The following is an 18,875-nucleotide window of genomic DNA, read 5'->3' as shown; positions in this document are numbered from 1 at the left end:
TCAGACTTGAGACAGAGAAAGGACACATGTATTTGTAGTGAGTTAGATTACATCTAGTTCAGACTTGAGACAGAGAAAGGACACATGTATTTGTAGTGAGTTAGATTACATCTAGTTCAGACTTGAGACAGAGAAAGGACACATGTATTTGTAGTGAGTTAGATTACATCTAGTTCAGACTTGAGACAGAGAAAGGACACATGTATTTGTAGTGAGTTAGATTACATCTAGTTCAGACTTGAGACAGAGAAAGGACACATATATTTGTAGTGAGTTAGATTACATCTAGTTCAGACTTGAGACAGAGAAAGGACACATGTATTTGTAGTGAGTTAGATTACATCTAGTTCAGACTTGAGACAGAGAAAGGACACATGTATTTGTAGTGAGTTAGATTACATCTAGTTCAGACTTGAGACAGAGAAAGGACACATGTATTTGTAGTGAGTTAGATTACATCTAGTTCAGACTTGAGACAGAGAAAGGACACATGTATTTGTAGTGAGTTAGATTACATCTAGTTCAGACTTGAGACAGAGAAAGGACACATATATTTGTAGTGAGTTAGATTACATCTAGTTCAGACTTGAGACAGAGAAAGGACACATGTATTTGTAGTGAGTTAGATTACATCTAGTTCAGACTTGAGACAGAGAAAGGACACATATATTTGTAGTGAGTTAGATTACATCTAGTTCAGACTTGAGACAGAGAAAGGACACATGTATTTGTAGTGAGTTAGATTACATCTAGTTCAGACTTGAGACAGAGAAAGGACACATGTATTTGTAGTGAGTTAGATTACATCAACTCACTCTGTCTGTCAGGTCAAAAGTTTGTACACGTTGCTGAGCGGTGGCTGAGTGTTTAAGCGCTTGGCTTCTGAACTGGGGTTCTGGGTTTGAATCCTGGTGAAGATAGGGATTTTTCAATTTGGATCTTAGTGTGCTTCCAAGTCCATTCAGCTCTAATGGGTACCTGACATTAGTTGGGGAAAGTAAAGGCGGTTGGTCATTGTGCTGGCCACATGACACCCTTGTTAACCATTAACAGAAACAGATGACCTTTATATCATCTGCCCTATAGATCGGATGGTCTGAAAAGGGAACTTCACTATATCCACGGGTTTCTAATAAAAGTTAATTCTTTTCTATTATGTGTCCTGTGGCACTTATCTGAAAATAAAATGGCATCACTGTTTTATTTAATAAATTGAACACTATTACATTACATAGTTTTTGCTATTATCTTTTTTAATAACCCAAACTTTAGATCTCTTTAACCCTAACCTATACTCATCATCAAACCAAACTGAACTCATACTTAAATCTGACCAAACCAAACCTGAACTTGGGTTTATATTTTTTTTTATTTATTTTATTTTTTTCATTTTGATTTTAGGCACATTGGCACAATTTAGGCCATGTCGTGCCTGCACTCCCTCAAGAACAACTCTTTCTCCACATATCAAGGGCCAAATTCCACACAGTTGAATCATTAAAATCAAGGTCTATTCACAGTTAAAATAGTAAAGGTAGAAAAAATTTAATAATTTGGTAAAAATCTAATGTAAATAGTGCATGTTCACAAATTCATAAATCAGATCTTCGTAGATAGCCCCACTTCCCGGATAAAGCCCAGTACCTTCCCAGGGTCGACATTATCAAATAGTGTATTTAAATTAGTGACTCTAAAATATTTCGCCCTGACATCCTGGTATCTGGGGCAATCAACGAGGATATGTTCCACAGTACTCACAAAGTGGGGGCTCCTCTCTCTTCAGTACAAAAGAGTGCGTGATGTAGGTGTGGCCAATCCTAAGTCTGGACATGGTCGTGCTACCACGCCTTGTCAGACCCTTAGATGTGGGCCGCCACCTGACATCCGCCACAATCTGCCTGAGTTTACTGTGAGTCTCAGCCTCCCATCGGTTCTGCCACTCTCGATAGGTGGCAGAGGCAATACTTTGTCTCAGGTCCGAGTAGGGAATTTGGGTTCCTGACACCGCATGATTTAGGGCTCTCTTTGCTTCTCTGTCTGCGGCTTCGTTTCCCTCAATGCCAACATGGGAGGGGACCCAGATGAAGGTGACATCCCTACGGTCGGCTGTTATTTGGTCCAACAGCTTCAGGCTCTTATGTACCAATGGGATGTCAGTCTTCATCCGCCCCAAAGCTTGCAATGCAGATTTGGAGTCGGAGCAGATTATAAATTTCCTCCTTTCTGATGCTTTTACGGCCATAAGTGCAAGCAATATTGCGTGCCATTCGGCCGTAAAGATGGAGCAGCCATCGGGGAGTCTACGGGAGATTGTTTTGTTCCGAAAGGAGCAGGCACACGCGACCTTTCCCTCCATTTTGGATCCGTCTGTGTAGATGGTGCCACAATTTCCGTAGCTCTCCTGCAGTTCCCTAAAGTGGACTTGTAGTATGCTTGGGTCTGTATTTTCTTTTTTGAAATTGAGGAGGGATAAATTTAATTTGGGTTTATTCATTAGCCAAGGAGGGTTCTGAGGGGTTTCTATTTTAGAGATTTGGTCAATGGGTGGGGTTAAATTTTGGATGGGTTCTCTCATTCGAAGGCCCAACGGCTGTATGACGTTAGGCCTTCGATTGTATAATTCTACCTCTGTGGGGTTAAATATGGAGTCAAAAGCAGGGTTCGTGGGGTTGGATTTTAGCTTGACTATATACTGCATTGCAAGCTTTTTCATTCTTATATCCATGGGGAGTTCTTCAGCCTCCACATGGAGACTTGGGATAGGTGATGTACGAAAAGCGCCGAGACAGAGACGCAGGGCAGCATTTTGTATTGGTTCCAGTATTTTTAGGTACGACTTCCTTGCTGCTCCATATATTATGGATCCGTAGTCTAGCGTGGATCGAATTAGACTCCGATAGAGCAGCAGCAAGGTATCTCTGTCAGCTCCCCAGTCCGTATGGCTGAGTACTCTTAGTATGTTTAATGACTTTTGGCATTTCTTCTTAAGTTCCTTAATGTGGGGGAGAAAATTAAATTTGGAATCTAAGGTGAGGGCTAAAAATTTTGTAGTTTTCATGATAGGGATCTTCTTTTTGTGTATAAATAGTTCAGGGTCTGGGTGGAGTCCCCTTAGATTACAAAAATGCATACTAACTGTTTTGGAGTCTGAGAATTTGAAACCATTATAGTTTGCCCAACCCTGAATTTTGTTTAAACTTAACTGTAATTTTCTTTCTAAGGTGTTCATGTTTTTCCCATAAGTGAGAATGACAAAGTCATCAACATACAAAGAGCACTCTATGCCAGGGGACAGCGCATTTATAATGCTATTTATTTTAATGTTGAACAGGGTGACTGACAGAATGCTGCCCTGGGGTACACCCATTTCCTGGTCATGAGTGTCAGAAGCGGAGTTGCCCACTCGAACCTGAAATTTTCGATCTTTCAGGAATTCCTCCACAAAACAGGGGAGGTGTCCCTTAAGCCCCATAAGCGCCAGGTCACGTAGGATGCCATGTTTCCAGGTTGTGTCATAGGCCTTTTCTATATCGAAGAATACAGCTACTAGATGTTCTCTTCTGAGTAATGCATTTCTAATATAAGCTTCCAGCCTTACCAGGTGGTCAGTTGTTGTCCGCCCCAGCCGGAATCCGCACTGGTAGTTTGAGATCACTTTATTCCTTTCCAGGTACCAGACCAGCCTACTGTTAATCATTCTTTCATGGTTTTGCAGATGCAGCTTGTTAGTGCTATTGGTCGATAGTTAGCTGGGTCAGAGCCGTCTCTTCCTGGTTTAGGTATCGGTATAACTGTGGCTTTCCTCCAGCTGTTTGGGAAAGCGCCTGTTTGCCACACACAGTTATAGACCCCTAGCAGGACTGCCAATGAGGGTTCGGGAAGGTGCTTGAGGAACTTGGTAATGGATTTCGTCTTCTCCAGGCGATGTGTCATGTGACTTGTCCAGCGATTCCCTCAGTTCCTCAAGCGAAAACGGTTTGTTGTAGTCTTCATTGTTCTCTGACCTGAAATCAATGGGGTGTCTTTCCTCCCTGGTTTTGACTTTTTGGAACTCTGGCGTGTAGTGTGCAGTGGATGATTTTTCTGCTATTGAGGATGCAAGGCAGTCAGCTATTTCTCTGGGGGACGTGACAGTTCGTCCTTGGTTTTTCAAATGCCCTATTGCATTTGATTCTTTCCCTTTGATTCGCCTTACTGCCTTCCAAACCGCTCTAGCAGAAGTTTTGGCATCCAGACTGCCGACAAAACTTCTCCAGGAATTCCTTTTGGCTGACCGTATGGTTTGTCTAGCCTTTGCTCTAGCTATCCTGAATAGCTTTAGGTTTTCCTGGGAAGGATTCTTTATAAATGCAGCCAGTCGTTTTTTCCTATCGCCAATAGCACTTTTGCAAGCTGTATCAAACCATGGTTTGCTAGGCCGTTTTGGGTTTGCAGAGGTTAGGGGTACAACTTTCCTGGCTATACTTAGTAGCTTGCTAGCAAAGGTATCAGCTGGGTTCTGTTCATCGGGGATATTTTCTGTGATATCCTCGGAGCATCTTTTTTGGAATTGTTCCCAATCGGCCTTATTCAGTTTCCACCGCTGAGGTCATCCTAATGAAGGGAGATTGTTAGTAAGTAATGATGATTGGGAAGTGATCACTTCCCCGTAGATCATTGCTAACTGACCATTTAAAGTCGTCCAGAAGTCTGGGGACGCATACGGTGAGGTCAATGCATGTGAGTGATCCAGTTCCTGGGTGCAAGTAGGTCGGTGATGCATCATTAAGTATGCATAAATCATGTTGGAGGAAGATATCCTCCAGCATACGACCTCTTGTGTCGGTATTGTTGGATCCCCACATGGTGTTATGGGCATTGAAATCCCCAAGGATTAAATAAGGCCGGGGGAGTTGTTTCAATAGGTCCTCCATGTCTGTTCGGTTTGATGGAGCGCCTGGAGGTAGATACAGGCTGCAGCAAGTGATAACCTTGTGAAGGGTTATCCTAGCTGCTACGGCCTGTAGTGGTCTGTAGTTCTACCCTCTCATGGGGGATGCTATCCTTCACAAGGATACAGACTCCACCTGATGCTCTCTCTGCATTCTCAACATTCTTGCTGTAAGCACGGTAGCTTCGGAAGCTGATGCAATCTTTCAGAAATGTTTCCTGTAAGCAGACAGCTACAGGAGTCTCAGAGTCCATCAGTAGCTGCATTTCCTCGTAATTGGCCTTGAGGCCTCTACAATTCCACTGTACAATTCTGGAATCCATGGCTTATTCTAGATGACCTACTTGGAGCTATTTGGCCTTGGGAGGCCCCTGGAGGGGTTTCCCTTTATTCCAGTGACCTTGGTATTTTTATTCTTGGGTTTGGATGGAGAAGAGGACAACCCCCTTTTGGGGGAAGTCTTTCTCTCTGGAGAGGGGAGATCCCTCTGGTTAGAGCGGAGGTTATTTCCTCCTCTCTCACCTCGGGCATCCTCTCCGCTCTGATTTCTCCCCTTAGGGAGTTGGTCAACCTCTAACTCGGTAGAGGTTGGGGTGTCTGGCTGGGTTCTCTGAGGAGAACCTGTGTCAGACATGATGTCTCCGGGTTCTCCCGGAGTATTGGTTTTGACATGCTGCTCAGTCTCCATGCTCTCATCAGCGAGCACAGAGAACCTGTTCTTTAGCATGACAACAGGGCTTTCTTGTTTCTTCAGAGGTGTGTTCTTTGGCAGTGTTTTCTTCTGAGTTGGAGGAGGAGGAGGGGGTGGTGGGGTCAATGTGTCCGTATGTGTGGCTATGGATCTTCCTATCTTAGCAACAGCCTGGGCATAGGTCTTTGTCAAGCCGAATTGGCCCTTGGGTAGGGCCAGTACAGCCGATTTTGCCTGGCTAAAGGTACATCCGTTTCTTGCCTTGTACTCCTGCACGGCAACATCCTGTTTCCACACAGGGCAGTCCTTGGAGTAGGCTGAGTGGCCAGCTTGACAGTTTGGGCATTTGAACTGGGCTGTGCAGCCCTTGTCCTCATGACCCTCTCCAGCACATCTGGCACACACAGTGTTCCTCTTGCAGACTGCCGCGCCGTGTCCATAACCCTGGCACTTGAAGCACCTCATGGGGTTAGGTAAGTAGGGCCTTACTGGAAGGTATCCTGCCTTCACATACACTGGCGGTGTCCTACTTCCAAATGTGAGGATAATAGTGGCGGTTTTGACTTCCTCACCATCCCTGTGCCTAGTAATGCACCGGGCATGGGTGACTCCTTCAATGCCCTCCATTATTTCCTTCTCGGAACATTCCAGTAGGTCCCTAGAGCTGATTACACCTCTGCTGGTGTTCAGACTCTTGTGTGGCATGACTTCCACTTGGAGATCACAGAGTCTTCTGCATCTTAAAAGCCCATCAGAGTGTGTCTTGCTATCTACTTCTACAAGAAGTTCCATTGACTTGTGTAGCTTAGACACACTCTTGGGCTCTCCCACTACTGACTTGAGTCCCTTATAGATAAGGAAAGGGCTCAGCTTTGTCAGGCTTTTCCCCTCCTCTGTGCACCTGACAACCAAAAATGATGGCCAGGTAGTACAGCTTTTTGTGGCCTCCTCCTTTTTTGCCTCAATACGGCGTCTCTTGCCCAGACATAGATCTGGGGCAAGTAGTTTATTGGGTTTTTTTTTTGTCCATATATATATTCTTGTTAGTTCGGCACCTGTGCTCCCCACCCGCCATCGAGTCCAACAAGGGGATGGGCCATTCGGAAGTCCAGAATGAGCCCGCCAGGGCTACACAGGTGCTATACTCAGTCAGCTGCTGCATCGGACAAGGAAAAGAGGAGGCAGACACAATGATAGAAAAGAAGTAGGGTACTTTTGAGCTCCAAAAGTGCTAAGGAAAGAGGAGCGCAGTTTAACATCATGTCTCGGGATGCGGGTTTGATAGCCTAGTATAAACCAAACTGAACTCCTACTAACTAAGACCAATGAAGACAATGCCACCTATCTTGCATATTTCACAACCAATCAATAACATCTTCCCACAGTCACCATAGAAACACACAAACACACTCCATAACACCCCCCAACTCTCCACTTTAATTAATAGTCTTATTTACACTATCTGAATATACTTCTGATTTTCAGTTATTTTGAACTATTTGATAGAATATGATAGTTTTGGGGGCTGTTTTTTTTTTTTACTTTTCACATCATGCTACGCCTCCCCCCCCCCCCCCCGGCCAGTTTTTATTTTATAATCAGTTACATCTAATTGGCACAGCCTGCCTTATAACGCTACAGCCTCCCAACCATATAGGCCTACTTTTCACCCATCAATTTGTTGACCGGGTATATCACTTATTCCCCCTACCTACCCTACGCCTTAGGAAATCTCTGAGTATTCATCAACTTTTCAGCTCTTTATCAAAATATTTCATAAGTTTTCTGATGCTTTTCGGCATGAGCCTTTTTCAATACTGCATGAAAACTCACATTTTTTGGGGGCATTTTAACTGTCCTGAATTCAATTACAATGGCCTGCTTGACCTCCCACACCCAACTTCTAAACTGAGAATTACAAGTTCACTTTTCTAGCTTTCCCCATTACAACCCCTAAAAAAAAATGCAGTTTTGATTCTGAATGGTGTTATAGGCACACAGAAAGTAGTCACTGATGAAATTTTTTTATTTCTTCCCACACAGCAAGTGGGAGATATCAACGAAATGTCAGTCAGTACATCAGTCAATGAATTGAATCAGGGCCCTTAGGAATATAATATAGATTTAGAACTGCTCACATTGATATGTCAGTCAGTACATCAGTCAATGAATTGAATCAGGGCCCTTAGGAATATAATATAGATTTAGAACTGCTCACATTGATATGTCAGTCAGTACATCAGTCCAGTCAATGAATGAATCAGGGCCCTTAGGAATATAATATAGATTTAGAACTGCTCACATTGATGTCAGTCAGTACATCAGTTAATTAATGAATCAGGGCCCTTAGGAATATAATATAGATTTAGAACTGCTCACAGTGATATGTCAGTCAGTACATCAGTCAATGAATGAATCAGGGCCCTTAGGAATATAATATAGATTTAGAACTGCTCACAGTGATATGTCAGTCAGTACATCAGTCAATGAATGAATCAGGGCCCTTAGGAATATAATATAGATTTAGAACTGCTCACAGTGATATGTCAATCAGTACATCAGTCCAGTCAATGAATGAATCAGGGCCCTTAGGAATATAATATAGATTTAGAACTGCTCACAGTGATATGTCAGTCAGTACACCAGTCAATGAATTGAATCAGGGCCCTTAGGAACAAAATATAGATTTAGAACTGCTCACAGTTTGTTTTTGAAAGATGACTAGCCCTCAGCTTGTCAACTGATCCTAAAGCCCTCAGCTTGTCAACTGATCCTAAAGCCCTCAGCTTGTCAACTGATCCTAAAGCCCTCAGCTTGTAAACTGATCTTAAAGCCCTAAGTTTGTCAACTGATCCTAAAGCCCTCAGCTTGTCAACCGATCCTAAAGCCCTCAGATTGTCAACTGATCCTAAAGCCCAAAGCTTGTAAACTCATCCTTAGCAATGATTTTACTTGGAATATCAAATTCAAGGAAAGTAGCCTCATAAAAATGAGCTAGAGGGCTTCAAAATAAAAGGAATGAGATAAAAGCCATTCCTCCTCTGAGATTTGTTGGTAGAGCAAAATAAAGCTGTTTTATTCAATCAATTGTGTTGCTACTTAACTCTAGGACATGCAAATATTTATGCCCCTAGTCCTAACCTTCCAAAACAGAATATAGTCAGCAACAAGCCAATTGTTGTCTCAATAATGTGACGAGTCCTCACACCCACTTTATCAACACACAATTGACTTCTGAATGGAAAAGCCAAGGATAGTGCAATCAGTTGACAAAATAAGAAATTAATCTGAAACAAAAATTGTAGTAGAAAAGTTTTGAACAGATGAACAGAAAATGTTTCAAGTACATGAACTGAATAAAAAGAGTCAATGTAAGGATAACAAAGTCATAGCACAGCATTGTAAGGATAACAGAGTCAGGACACAGCAATGTAAGGATAACAGTCAGGACACAGCAATGTAAGGATAACAGAGTCAGGACACAGCAATGTAAGGATAACAGAGTCAGGACACAGCGATGTAAGGATAACAGTCAGGACACAGCGATGTAAGGATAACAGAGTCAGGACACAGCAATGTAAGGATAACAGAGTCAGGACACAGCAATGTAAGGATAACAGAGTCAGGACACAGTAATGTAAGGATAACAGAGTCAGGACACAGCAATGTAAGGATAACAGTCAGGACACAGCAATGTAAGGATAACAGTCAGGACACAGCAATGTAAGGATAACAGAGTCAGGACACAGCATTGTAAGGGTAATAGAGTCAGGACACAGCAATGTAAGGATAACAGAGTCAGGACACAGCAATGTAAGGATAACAGAGTCAGGACACAGCATTGTAAGGGTAATAGAGGATAAAGTACTGTAAGAATAACATAGGATACAGTAATATAAGGATAACATAGCAATAGGTAATGTAAGGATAACATAGGAATAGGTAATGTAAGGATAACATAGGAATAGGTAATGTAAGGATAACATAGGAATAGGTAATGTAAGGATAACATAGGAATAGGTAATGTAAGGATAACATAATCAAGAACTTGTAAGGACAGCACAGCAATGGAAGAACACAATGAAAATCTCATGAGGGACATTCTATGCAAAGAGCTTCAGAAATAAATGTAAGCCTAATAGAGCTGTAGACCAACTTTTATATGATTATTTAATTTCTGTATGTTAAGACTTTCATTCATTCTAATGTCTAGCACTAACAGTAGTTAAACAATGACAAGATTTCTGAATATGTTTAAATTTGAGATTGGATATACTCTTATTTTGTTAGAAATATGTCTACATCTATGTCTGTGTCTTATCTATGTATATCAATAAAACATACAGTCACTTAACTCATAGCAACACTCCAACTAACCTGATCTATTGGCAATCCAATGGTTTCTGCTAAAGGGGCCAACATAAGTGAACCCCCATAAAATTCACTTCTGAACATCCTGTCTGAACCTGTAATATGCGGGTGAGAGAAAAGATGGCTAACAATGATTCAATTGTCACAATGTCAAAATTACAATACAATATGCAATTGCAAGGAAATAAGATGCATGTGTTTCTAGTCCATTTTAGAAGCCTAATATATGGGCTTCAATTGGCTTTCATCATGGATCTAAAAAAAATACCCAAGTATTAGTAAAGGAGAAATGATACCTGGAATCATGTTTCTAGATAATTTTAAGGATTCTTATTCATAAATGCTAATATATATATAATATGTATAAAACTTTTTAATATATATATACCTGGTATTATATTTTTAAAAATTTAATTTTACATTTTTTTTAAAGCTCTACACTGGACTATCTCCCTTGTTTGAATTGAAATTACTTGCCAACTTTTTTCTCCATGTGTTTTCTCTTTGTTTCTAACAGCTGTTAGATCTAATAGGGAAATTCATTAAAAACAAGCTTTTATATTTGTGATTAAATTAATAACATGTCATTGTGATACATATTTCAGAATTCTTATGGCCAATAAACACAATCTTGACATTTCAGAATTCTTGGGGTCAATAAACACAATCTTGACATTTCAGAATTCTTGTGATCAGTAAACACAATCTTGACATTTCAGAATTCTTGGGGTCAATAAACACAATCTTGACATGTTGTAGTCATAAAGTAATTTAATCTTTTTTTTTATAACAATAAATAAAATATGTTTATCCTTAAATGACTTCTTAATGCACAAGTTAATTAGATATAGGCCTGACGCACAAACCATAATAGAACAAAAAGAAAAAGTAAAAATTTTGAATGTAAAACAAAACACAGAATAAAAAGAAGCAAGATGCACAACAAAGTTTTTGAGTTTTTGGCACATTGGCACAATCTAGGCCATGTCGTGCCCATAATCCTTCGAGGATTACTCTCCCTTCATATCACCAGAGCTAAATTCCATACAGTTCCATTAAAAGCAAGGTCTATTCATGGTTAAAATAGTAAGTTAGTACAAATTTCATAATTTAGTAAAAATCTTTTGTAAATATATGTTCACAATTTCACAAATCAAATCTTCATAGACAACCCCACCTCCAGGTTCTCCCAGAGAGTTGGTTTTGACATGCTGCTCAGTCTCCATGCTCTCATCAGCGAACACAGAGAACCTGTTCTTTAGCATGACAACAGGGCTTTCTTTTCTCTTTAGAGGTGTATTTTGTGGTGTTGTTTTCTTCTACATTGGAGGAGGAGGAGGGGTTGGTGGGGTCAATGCGTCAGTCTGTGTGGCTATGGATTTCCCTATCTTTACCACAGCCTGGGCGTAGGTCTTGGTCAAGCCGAATTGGCCCTTGGGTAGGGCCAATACAGCCGATTTCGCCTGGCTGAAGGTACATCCATTTCTTACCTTGTACTCCTGCACGGCAACCTCCTGTTTCCACACAGGGCAGTCCTTAGAATAGGCTGAGTGGCAGCATGACAGTTTGGGCATTTGAACTGGTCTGTGCAGCCCTTGTCCTCATGACCCTCTCCAGCACATCTGGCACACACAGTGTTCCTCTTGCAGACTGCCGCGCCGTGTCCATAACCCTGGCACTTGAAGCACCTCATGGGGTTAGGTATGTAGGGCCTCACTGGAACGTATAGGTATCCCGCCTTCACATACTCTGGCGGTGTCCTACTTCCGAATGTGAGGATAATAGTGGCGGTTTTGATCTCCTCACCATCCTTGCACCTGGTAATGCGCCAGCCATGGGTGACTCCTTCCATTCCCTCCACTATTTCCTTCTTGGAACATTCCAACAGGTCTCTAGAACTGATTACACCTCTGCTGGTGTTCAAACTCTTGGGTGGCATGACTTCCATTTGGAGATCACAGATTCTTCTGCATCGTAAAAGCCCATCAGAGTGTATCTTACTATCAACTTCTACAAGAAGTTCTAATGACTTGTGTAGCTTAGATACACTCTTGGGGTCTCCCACTACTGATTTAAGTCCCTTGTATGAGAAAAGGGCTCATCTCTGTCAGGCTTTTCCCCTCCTCTGTGCACCTGACCACCAAAAATGATGGCCAGGTAGTACAGCTTCTTGTGGCATCCTCCTTTTTTGCCTCTATTCTACATCTCTTGCCCAGACACAAAGTAGTTTTTTGGGTGTTTTTTTGTCCATTGACATTCTTATTAGTTTGGCACCTGTGCTCCCCACCCGCCATCGAGTCCAACAAGGGGACGAGCCATTCTGATGTCCAGAATGAGCCAGCCAGGGCTACACAGGTGCTATACTCAGTCAGCTGCTGCATTGGACATGTGACCGATACAGCAGCCCCCTAATGACCCTCCAGCCACTGCCCCCCAGCATAGGTCTTCGACTCATCTCAGTGTGACCAGCCGGTTGACCAAGAGCGGGCCATATGGGCCTCAGGTCTATGGAATTTAGAGCCAAAGTACTGTGTTGTGGTGGTTTATTTTCGGATAGACACCTACTCAAATAACAGGCTCTCTTTATCCCCCCTTACCTGTCCCAGTCCACGGCAAACAGACTGGTCTAAGACCAAGGGAGATTTTAAAGATAAGGAGACAGAATGTCTCAGAGAGGCACAACAAAGAAGAGAAATTAATGATTGGACCGCGTTGTGGAAGGTAACTCTTTTTATAACAGATTAGGGAAATGTCACAATGGCACCAGTGTTAGTAACCTTGTGATGGCTACAAATAGGAATGTGAAAATCAAAACTTTATCAAATCTCTTCAACAAGATGAAAGAGCAGCAACATCAAAATAGTATGTGCTAATTCTGTGTGCCAAATAGGGCAGGGGGAGGAAACTCAAGCAGATTGTATTTCAGGGTTCTTCTTCCACCTTTCTGAGAAAATATTTGATGTCATGAGCGATGAACTATACACAAACATTGAGTCATAAATATAAGATCCAACATCGAAAAGAAACATTTTAAACTAGAGTGGAATTATTATACAATGACGTCATGTGAATAAAATTATTAATTTTTTTTTCTTTTCAAATGAGCAAATTCACTCTAACTAATTGGTGGAAGAAAAATGGTACACATAAAGTGATCTACTGAAAATCCAACATGTTTTCATAAAATCTCACAGATTTTAATATTATTATTCTTGTTCATTGAAAGTTAAATATATATTCCTTTTCTTTGACAACTATTGGAATTGATTAAAATTTATAACAAGAATGATATTTAATACTTTAAAATAAAAACAAAGCTTATATTAATTGTAGTTGTATTAATTAGGTTGGATCCGTCATATAATTAAATTTGATCCAGAAAAACAATAATAAATCTGTGTGATTAGAAATATTTTTACCCATTGTTTTTGTTCAATTTCATGCTTTTAGCTATCTCAACACGCTATGATCCTATCACTTAATGTCTGGACAATTTGGGAAAGGAGCGGGGAAAGAAAGAAGTGGGTATCCGGGTGAATGCTACATTGATCATTTTTAAATGCATCTATAAAAAAAAAGTTGAACCGCCTGTGGAACTCGTTCAAGCCAATGCTAACCAGTGTGCCAGGGAAGTGCTTATGAAAAAAGGTTTTATTGTTCTATTGTTAGTTTCAAACTTTAAATCCACCACCCATTTCTTTCTACATAGTTTAAAGGGAACTAATTCAACTTAAACCACCACATTAGTCAAGTACAATTTCTTTCCTTTGTTTGGTACCAAACAAAATAATTAATTACCTATAGTTAATTAACTAATTGTTAATTAATTTTTTTCAAAGTGATTCTTGTGTTGTCAAGTAAAAGAAATAATTTTTATGCCAAATTTGAGCTTGCTCTAAGACTAGGTATGGGGGAGTGTACACACACATTTGACAAGACACAGATAGACACAGATAGAATGAGTGGATATTATAAGCTTTGTCAAGTTATCCAAAGTTCAATTTAGACAATGGAGATCAATATGTTTATGTTTGTCAACAATATGTCGGCTGATGTTGTGTCTCCTTTACTAATACCAATCTTCTAAAATCAGAACATACTTAAGTTTTTCTGGGAGTGCACATTAGTTGCACAGAAATAGCAGGTGTGAAGAAATAATTCTTCTAGTAAGTTTTAGTTAGTTTTCTTACTTTTCTTGTTTTAGTTACAAGTTTTGTTTTTTTTATAGATTTTTATAGATCTACATTCTATATCTACCCTAGATATACTATAGAAAAATACTAATATATTATTCTTATTATTATTACCTAGACACTATGTACTTAAATTTATAAATCTTAAAGATTCTAGACCTAAATTAGATTAATTTAGATATCTACTGAATCTAGACCAGTGCTTTTTTGGGGCGACGGTATGCACCAGTATGGCACCTTTTTCAATGTGGGGAAAAAATGATTAATGTTTATCATTAATTTATTAGTAGTTAAAGTTAGGCAATCCATCACTGAGTACCGGCACCTATTATTTTTTTTTTACAAAAAAGCACTGATCTAGACTATAATCTATATAATAGATCTAGATCTGTTTTCTAGAATCTAATTCTACATCTAATTAGTGACAAGTGTTGAAATGAGTCTCAGTGGCATTCAGACTAGATCCACTTATTTAAATTTAGATGTAGAGTAGTTTATGCTATTCTGACACCTATAGGCCAAAATTTCAAAGTTTGACTTTGACAGCGCATTATTTAACAATGGTTCGACATAGAAAAGAAAATGAAGTATCAAAATCTTCTTTAGTTTAAGGAGAATAAGTATGACTACTTATATTTGTACCCCTAATCTAAATATTTTGTTAATTTAAGGTCAAAGAGGCCATGTGTTTTCATTTAATTCAGACAAATTTGACCCACATTATTTGATTCCGGACACCATACAGACACCATCAGACAGTCTCTATATTTAGGCATCAATAAACTCAAATTTTAATTCTATATTTACATTAAATAAATTTTAAGATTTCCAGGCATAGCCCCTCACATGAAATCATTAAGATGTTTTCAAATTATGCATAAATACGAACACAAAAAATAAAAATATGAACACACTTATTCTACCAAAATTAGGTCACTGGAATAGTGACTTCTAAATAGACTTTTAGACTTATTTTATGTTTGCATGATGAGATGTGTGTTGAATGTTTGTGTTTTTTGTTTATAACATTAATTTAATAAATTTCTAATACAGATAATCTTTTGTAGTATAGTACAGGTTAGGATAGCCATTCTTGCCTAAATAGCTGAATCCTCTATATTCTCTCTATATAAATACAGATCTATCTAGTAAGTCTACATCTCTAGAGGCATTTAACTTTGAAATTCAATGTACCAAGCTCACTCCAAAACATTTGCCCATTTATTCTCTATAAAAAAACAACAACAAAAAAACAAATATAATAATAAGATCATTAACATTGATGTCCAAAACTGGCTGTTTGAAATAAATTTTGGTAAGAAAATCGTAATTTAATTCAAACACCCTTCTAATTTTTTTTGTATGGAATCAAACAACTTGGCTTATGAATCAAATAAATCAGCTACAAAAACAGAATAAATATTGCCGGGCTCATTAACATAGACTAAGCCAATAAAAAAATATTGGGTTAGAATCATTGGAAAATGGACAAGCACATTATACAGCATGCTAGTTTCATATTAAATATCAAAATAAAGATTTAATGTCCAAAAAAACAGTGAGTGTCGGAATTCATGTAATGTCCGGTTTAAATAAACTACTCTAGAATTTTTAAATCTAGAATAAGAATGACTTACTATTATTTTATTATTACTAGTCTTTCACTTTAACTTGTAAGAGTCTTACTCTTAGCTTGATCACTTGAACTTGATCTTTTCAATTTCTAGATCTCTATTCATAGAATGATGAATCTAGTTAAATCTAGTTCTATACTGACTATACTGTTCAGTGTTCTATACTTACTTGTTTTTACACAAGTTACAAAAATTACAGGTCTTACACTAGTTGTGATCTATTTGGATTAGATTAAAATTTTTCTTACTATTAATTAGATCTAGTAGAATCTAGTCTAGTCTAGTAGATCTATATTAATCCTGACCCTGATCAGGCTGAGTAATTAGTGATATGATCATTATCATGATGATGTGATGACCAATCATGTCCTATGCCAACGTGACATCAATTTGAATGTCCAATGGCAATGTGAATGTTGAAAGTGATGACAGATGATCAAATGAAATCTCAGAGTGAGAGTCGAGTGAATCACTGATCCTGATCACTGAATTGGTCTGAATGACAGTTCACAGAATGATGCTAATACTAGAGCTAGATCTATAACTTATACAAGAATGTACCAAGATCTAGAGCTCTGGGTGTAGATCTATTAGACAAGTTAACTTAATATCTAGACAACTATTCTACTGAAAATTAAATAGAAAATCTAGACTTTAGTCTAGTCTAGATCTAATCTAGATTGCAGATGAGATATGGGGACGATGTGGTGGAAGAATGGTATATTTGTAGTTTCTATTCTTGGAGAGCTCCGTGGAAAAGGTCACTGAACCATAAAAATTAAATTTAAAGTAGCTTGCAAATTAATATTAACTAGTCGACCGGCGGCGTACCATACGCCGCTATTTTGCAGGGTCGGCCTTAGGCCACTGCAACCTATGCGACCGCATTGGGCCCCGCACTTTCATAGGACCCTCACTTTCATTGGACCCGCGCTAATTCTAGGTGTATAAATTATTAAATTAGACCATATTATAACTTAAAACAGATTTCCCGCGCCCACCTGTCGATTTACCAGGAGCTCCTGGAAATCTCCAAAAATTACAAAATATACGAAAAAGTCCTTAAAATATATGGAAATATAGAGAAAAAAAATGGTAATTTTGTGGTGTCATTCAATATGGAAAACGCCAATCCTACACGCGATAAATAAAAAACGGCATTATATGCATTAGCCGTAATTGTACCGTGTAATCTGGTGAAAGAAACTTTTCGCGCCTCAAACTAATGAAGAATTACTTGAGGTCAACAATTCTCAAAAAATAGATTGAAACATTTGGTAGCCTAATTCTGTTTATTGAGCGTGATCTATGTAGAAAACATAATTAATATGATATACTATATGACTTTGCTACATGCAAGGCTTGTAAAGTAATTCTGTACGTAGTCAAGGATGAACGGCGCCTGCAATCCCTACTGGACTTCATTGAAGCTACGTAGCAAGGAATGAATAAAATGCACAGACGAATTTATTTTCTAATACAAACTCTTAAATTTCATTTATTATCCGCTTCCCTACCCAAACTTGGCCCCGCGAAATCCGTTTCGCATAGTGACCTGTAAATATACATAGTAGATTACTTGTTCTCTTTCCATGACTTCTTGGTCACAATGGTTAAGTCCGGCCCTGCTATTTAGTGACGGGTGAGTACTACTTGTTCTCCCCCCCCCTCTTTATTTTTCGCCTCTAAAATTACGTGGGGTAACTCTAGTCCGTCCGACTTGCAAAATAAAAGAGCGATTTTTTTATTACTTGGTGTCCTAACTCTTGAGCTATGAAGAGAATTACATATATAGATATCTAATTGATTTAATTGGTATGTAAACGGTCAATATCTTATTCCTAAAAAAAAAAAACACTTTAACAACTATTCACTATTAATAGTAACAAACACTGGAGGCTCTTTAGTAGGGGAGATGACCATTTGCCATATTTTTAACACATTTATGCAAATGGTTTTAGATTTTTTGAATTTTTTTTATATTTGTATTGCTACGTTATCTAAGTTCTGTTATACTAACAACTACATTTACTCAAAAATAATATTTACGTTTTTTAAAGAGAAAAAATCTATTTAGTATGTACATAAGTATGTACATAATTTAAAACAATAATCGATAAGTAGTTTTTCATATTACCGCGCGAATGACATAGTGGCTACTATATTTAAACTAGGTACTTAACTAAAGGAATTTATTTATTTTTTTAATGGAATTTTTTTTTCCATTTTTGAGGATTTGAAAAAGAGATTGACCCTTTACAAAACAATTAGATCAATTAGATATTCATTATAAGACATCAGTTAGGCCAGGTTCGCATTTAACTTCACTTTCACCTATCCTCTGGTTTGCTGGACCGCTGGGGCACCACACAAGATCTGTCAACCTTCTTTCTCTATTCTTCTCTGTCAGTTCTCTTTGATAGAATTTTATTCTGATGTTCTTTCTGAAAATATTGATACCTGCCTTTTTACCTGCCTGGGTGGACCACTTTGGGGGCCATTTTGAGTTTGTGTTTCCACACAAACTGTCTTTGTAACCTTATTTTTCTTTGGTTAGGTGCTCTATGTTATTCTCAACTAGAAAAGATAGTGAAAATCCGACATCACAGTATTTTAGACCATTCAAAGTTCTGATGCAACGGCTACTTTTTTCTTTTCTGAAAGCGAAAAATCTAATTTTTTAAATCACTTATTCAAGCAGGTTTTTTTTTCATAAAAATACACCACTTTTGAAACTATTAACTATTAAACACTCAAACACTTGATGCTCTTTAATAGGGGAGACGACCGTTTTCCATATTTTTAACATATTTATGCAAACAGTTGTAGATTTTGTGTCAAAAATGTTTGTTTTTATATTTGTATTGTTAATTTATGTAAGTTCTGTTAAATCAAGTATTATATTTACACAAAAACAAATGTTTACTATTTTTTAAAGAGAAAAAACTATTTAGTATGCGCCACGGGCGTAGCCAGGATTTTTTTCGGGGGGGTGGGAGTTTGGGGGATATATCCCCCCCCCGACCCCCCGCGAAAAAAAAATGTATATGTATTTA

General features: G+C 38.6%; 1 protein-coding gene across 5 annotated transcripts in view; it reads right to left on the bottom strand.

The window, feature by feature from the left end:
- Positions 1-16,527, bottom strand: part of LOC106074044 (lysophospholipid acyltransferase 2-like) — a 62,056-nt gene extending 45,529 nt beyond the window's left edge. The window contains exons 1-4 of one of the 5 annotated variants that reach the window (XM_056015096.1): positions 16,068-16,527; positions 15,823-15,916; positions 9,999-10,087; positions 8,763-8,908 (exon numbers count right to left, since the gene is read on the bottom strand). In XM_056015096.1, the coding sequence (XP_055871071.1) occupies positions 8,763-8,908; positions 9,999-10,076 (224 nt within the window). In that variant the 5' untranslated portion in view covers positions 10,077-10,087; positions 15,823-15,916; positions 16,068-16,527. Of the gene's footprint in view, positions 1-8,762; positions 8,909-9,998; positions 10,088-15,822; positions 16,038-16,067 lie in introns of all 5 variants that reach the window. The other 4 variants (XM_056015095.1, XM_056015097.1, XM_056015098.1 and 1 more) reach the window with 4 other exon arrangements.
- Between the last annotated feature and the right edge of the window lie 2,348 nt (positions 16,528-18,875).

This window comes from Biomphalaria glabrata, chromosome 17 (assembly GCF_947242115.1).
Source record: "Biomphalaria glabrata chromosome 17, xgBioGlab47.1, whole genome shotgun sequence".
Classification (NCBI taxonomy): Eukaryota; Metazoa; Mollusca; class Gastropoda; family Planorbidae; genus Biomphalaria; species Biomphalaria glabrata.
Note: the sequence above shows the minus strand (reverse complement) of the source record. Positions and strands in the feature narration are given on the sequence as shown.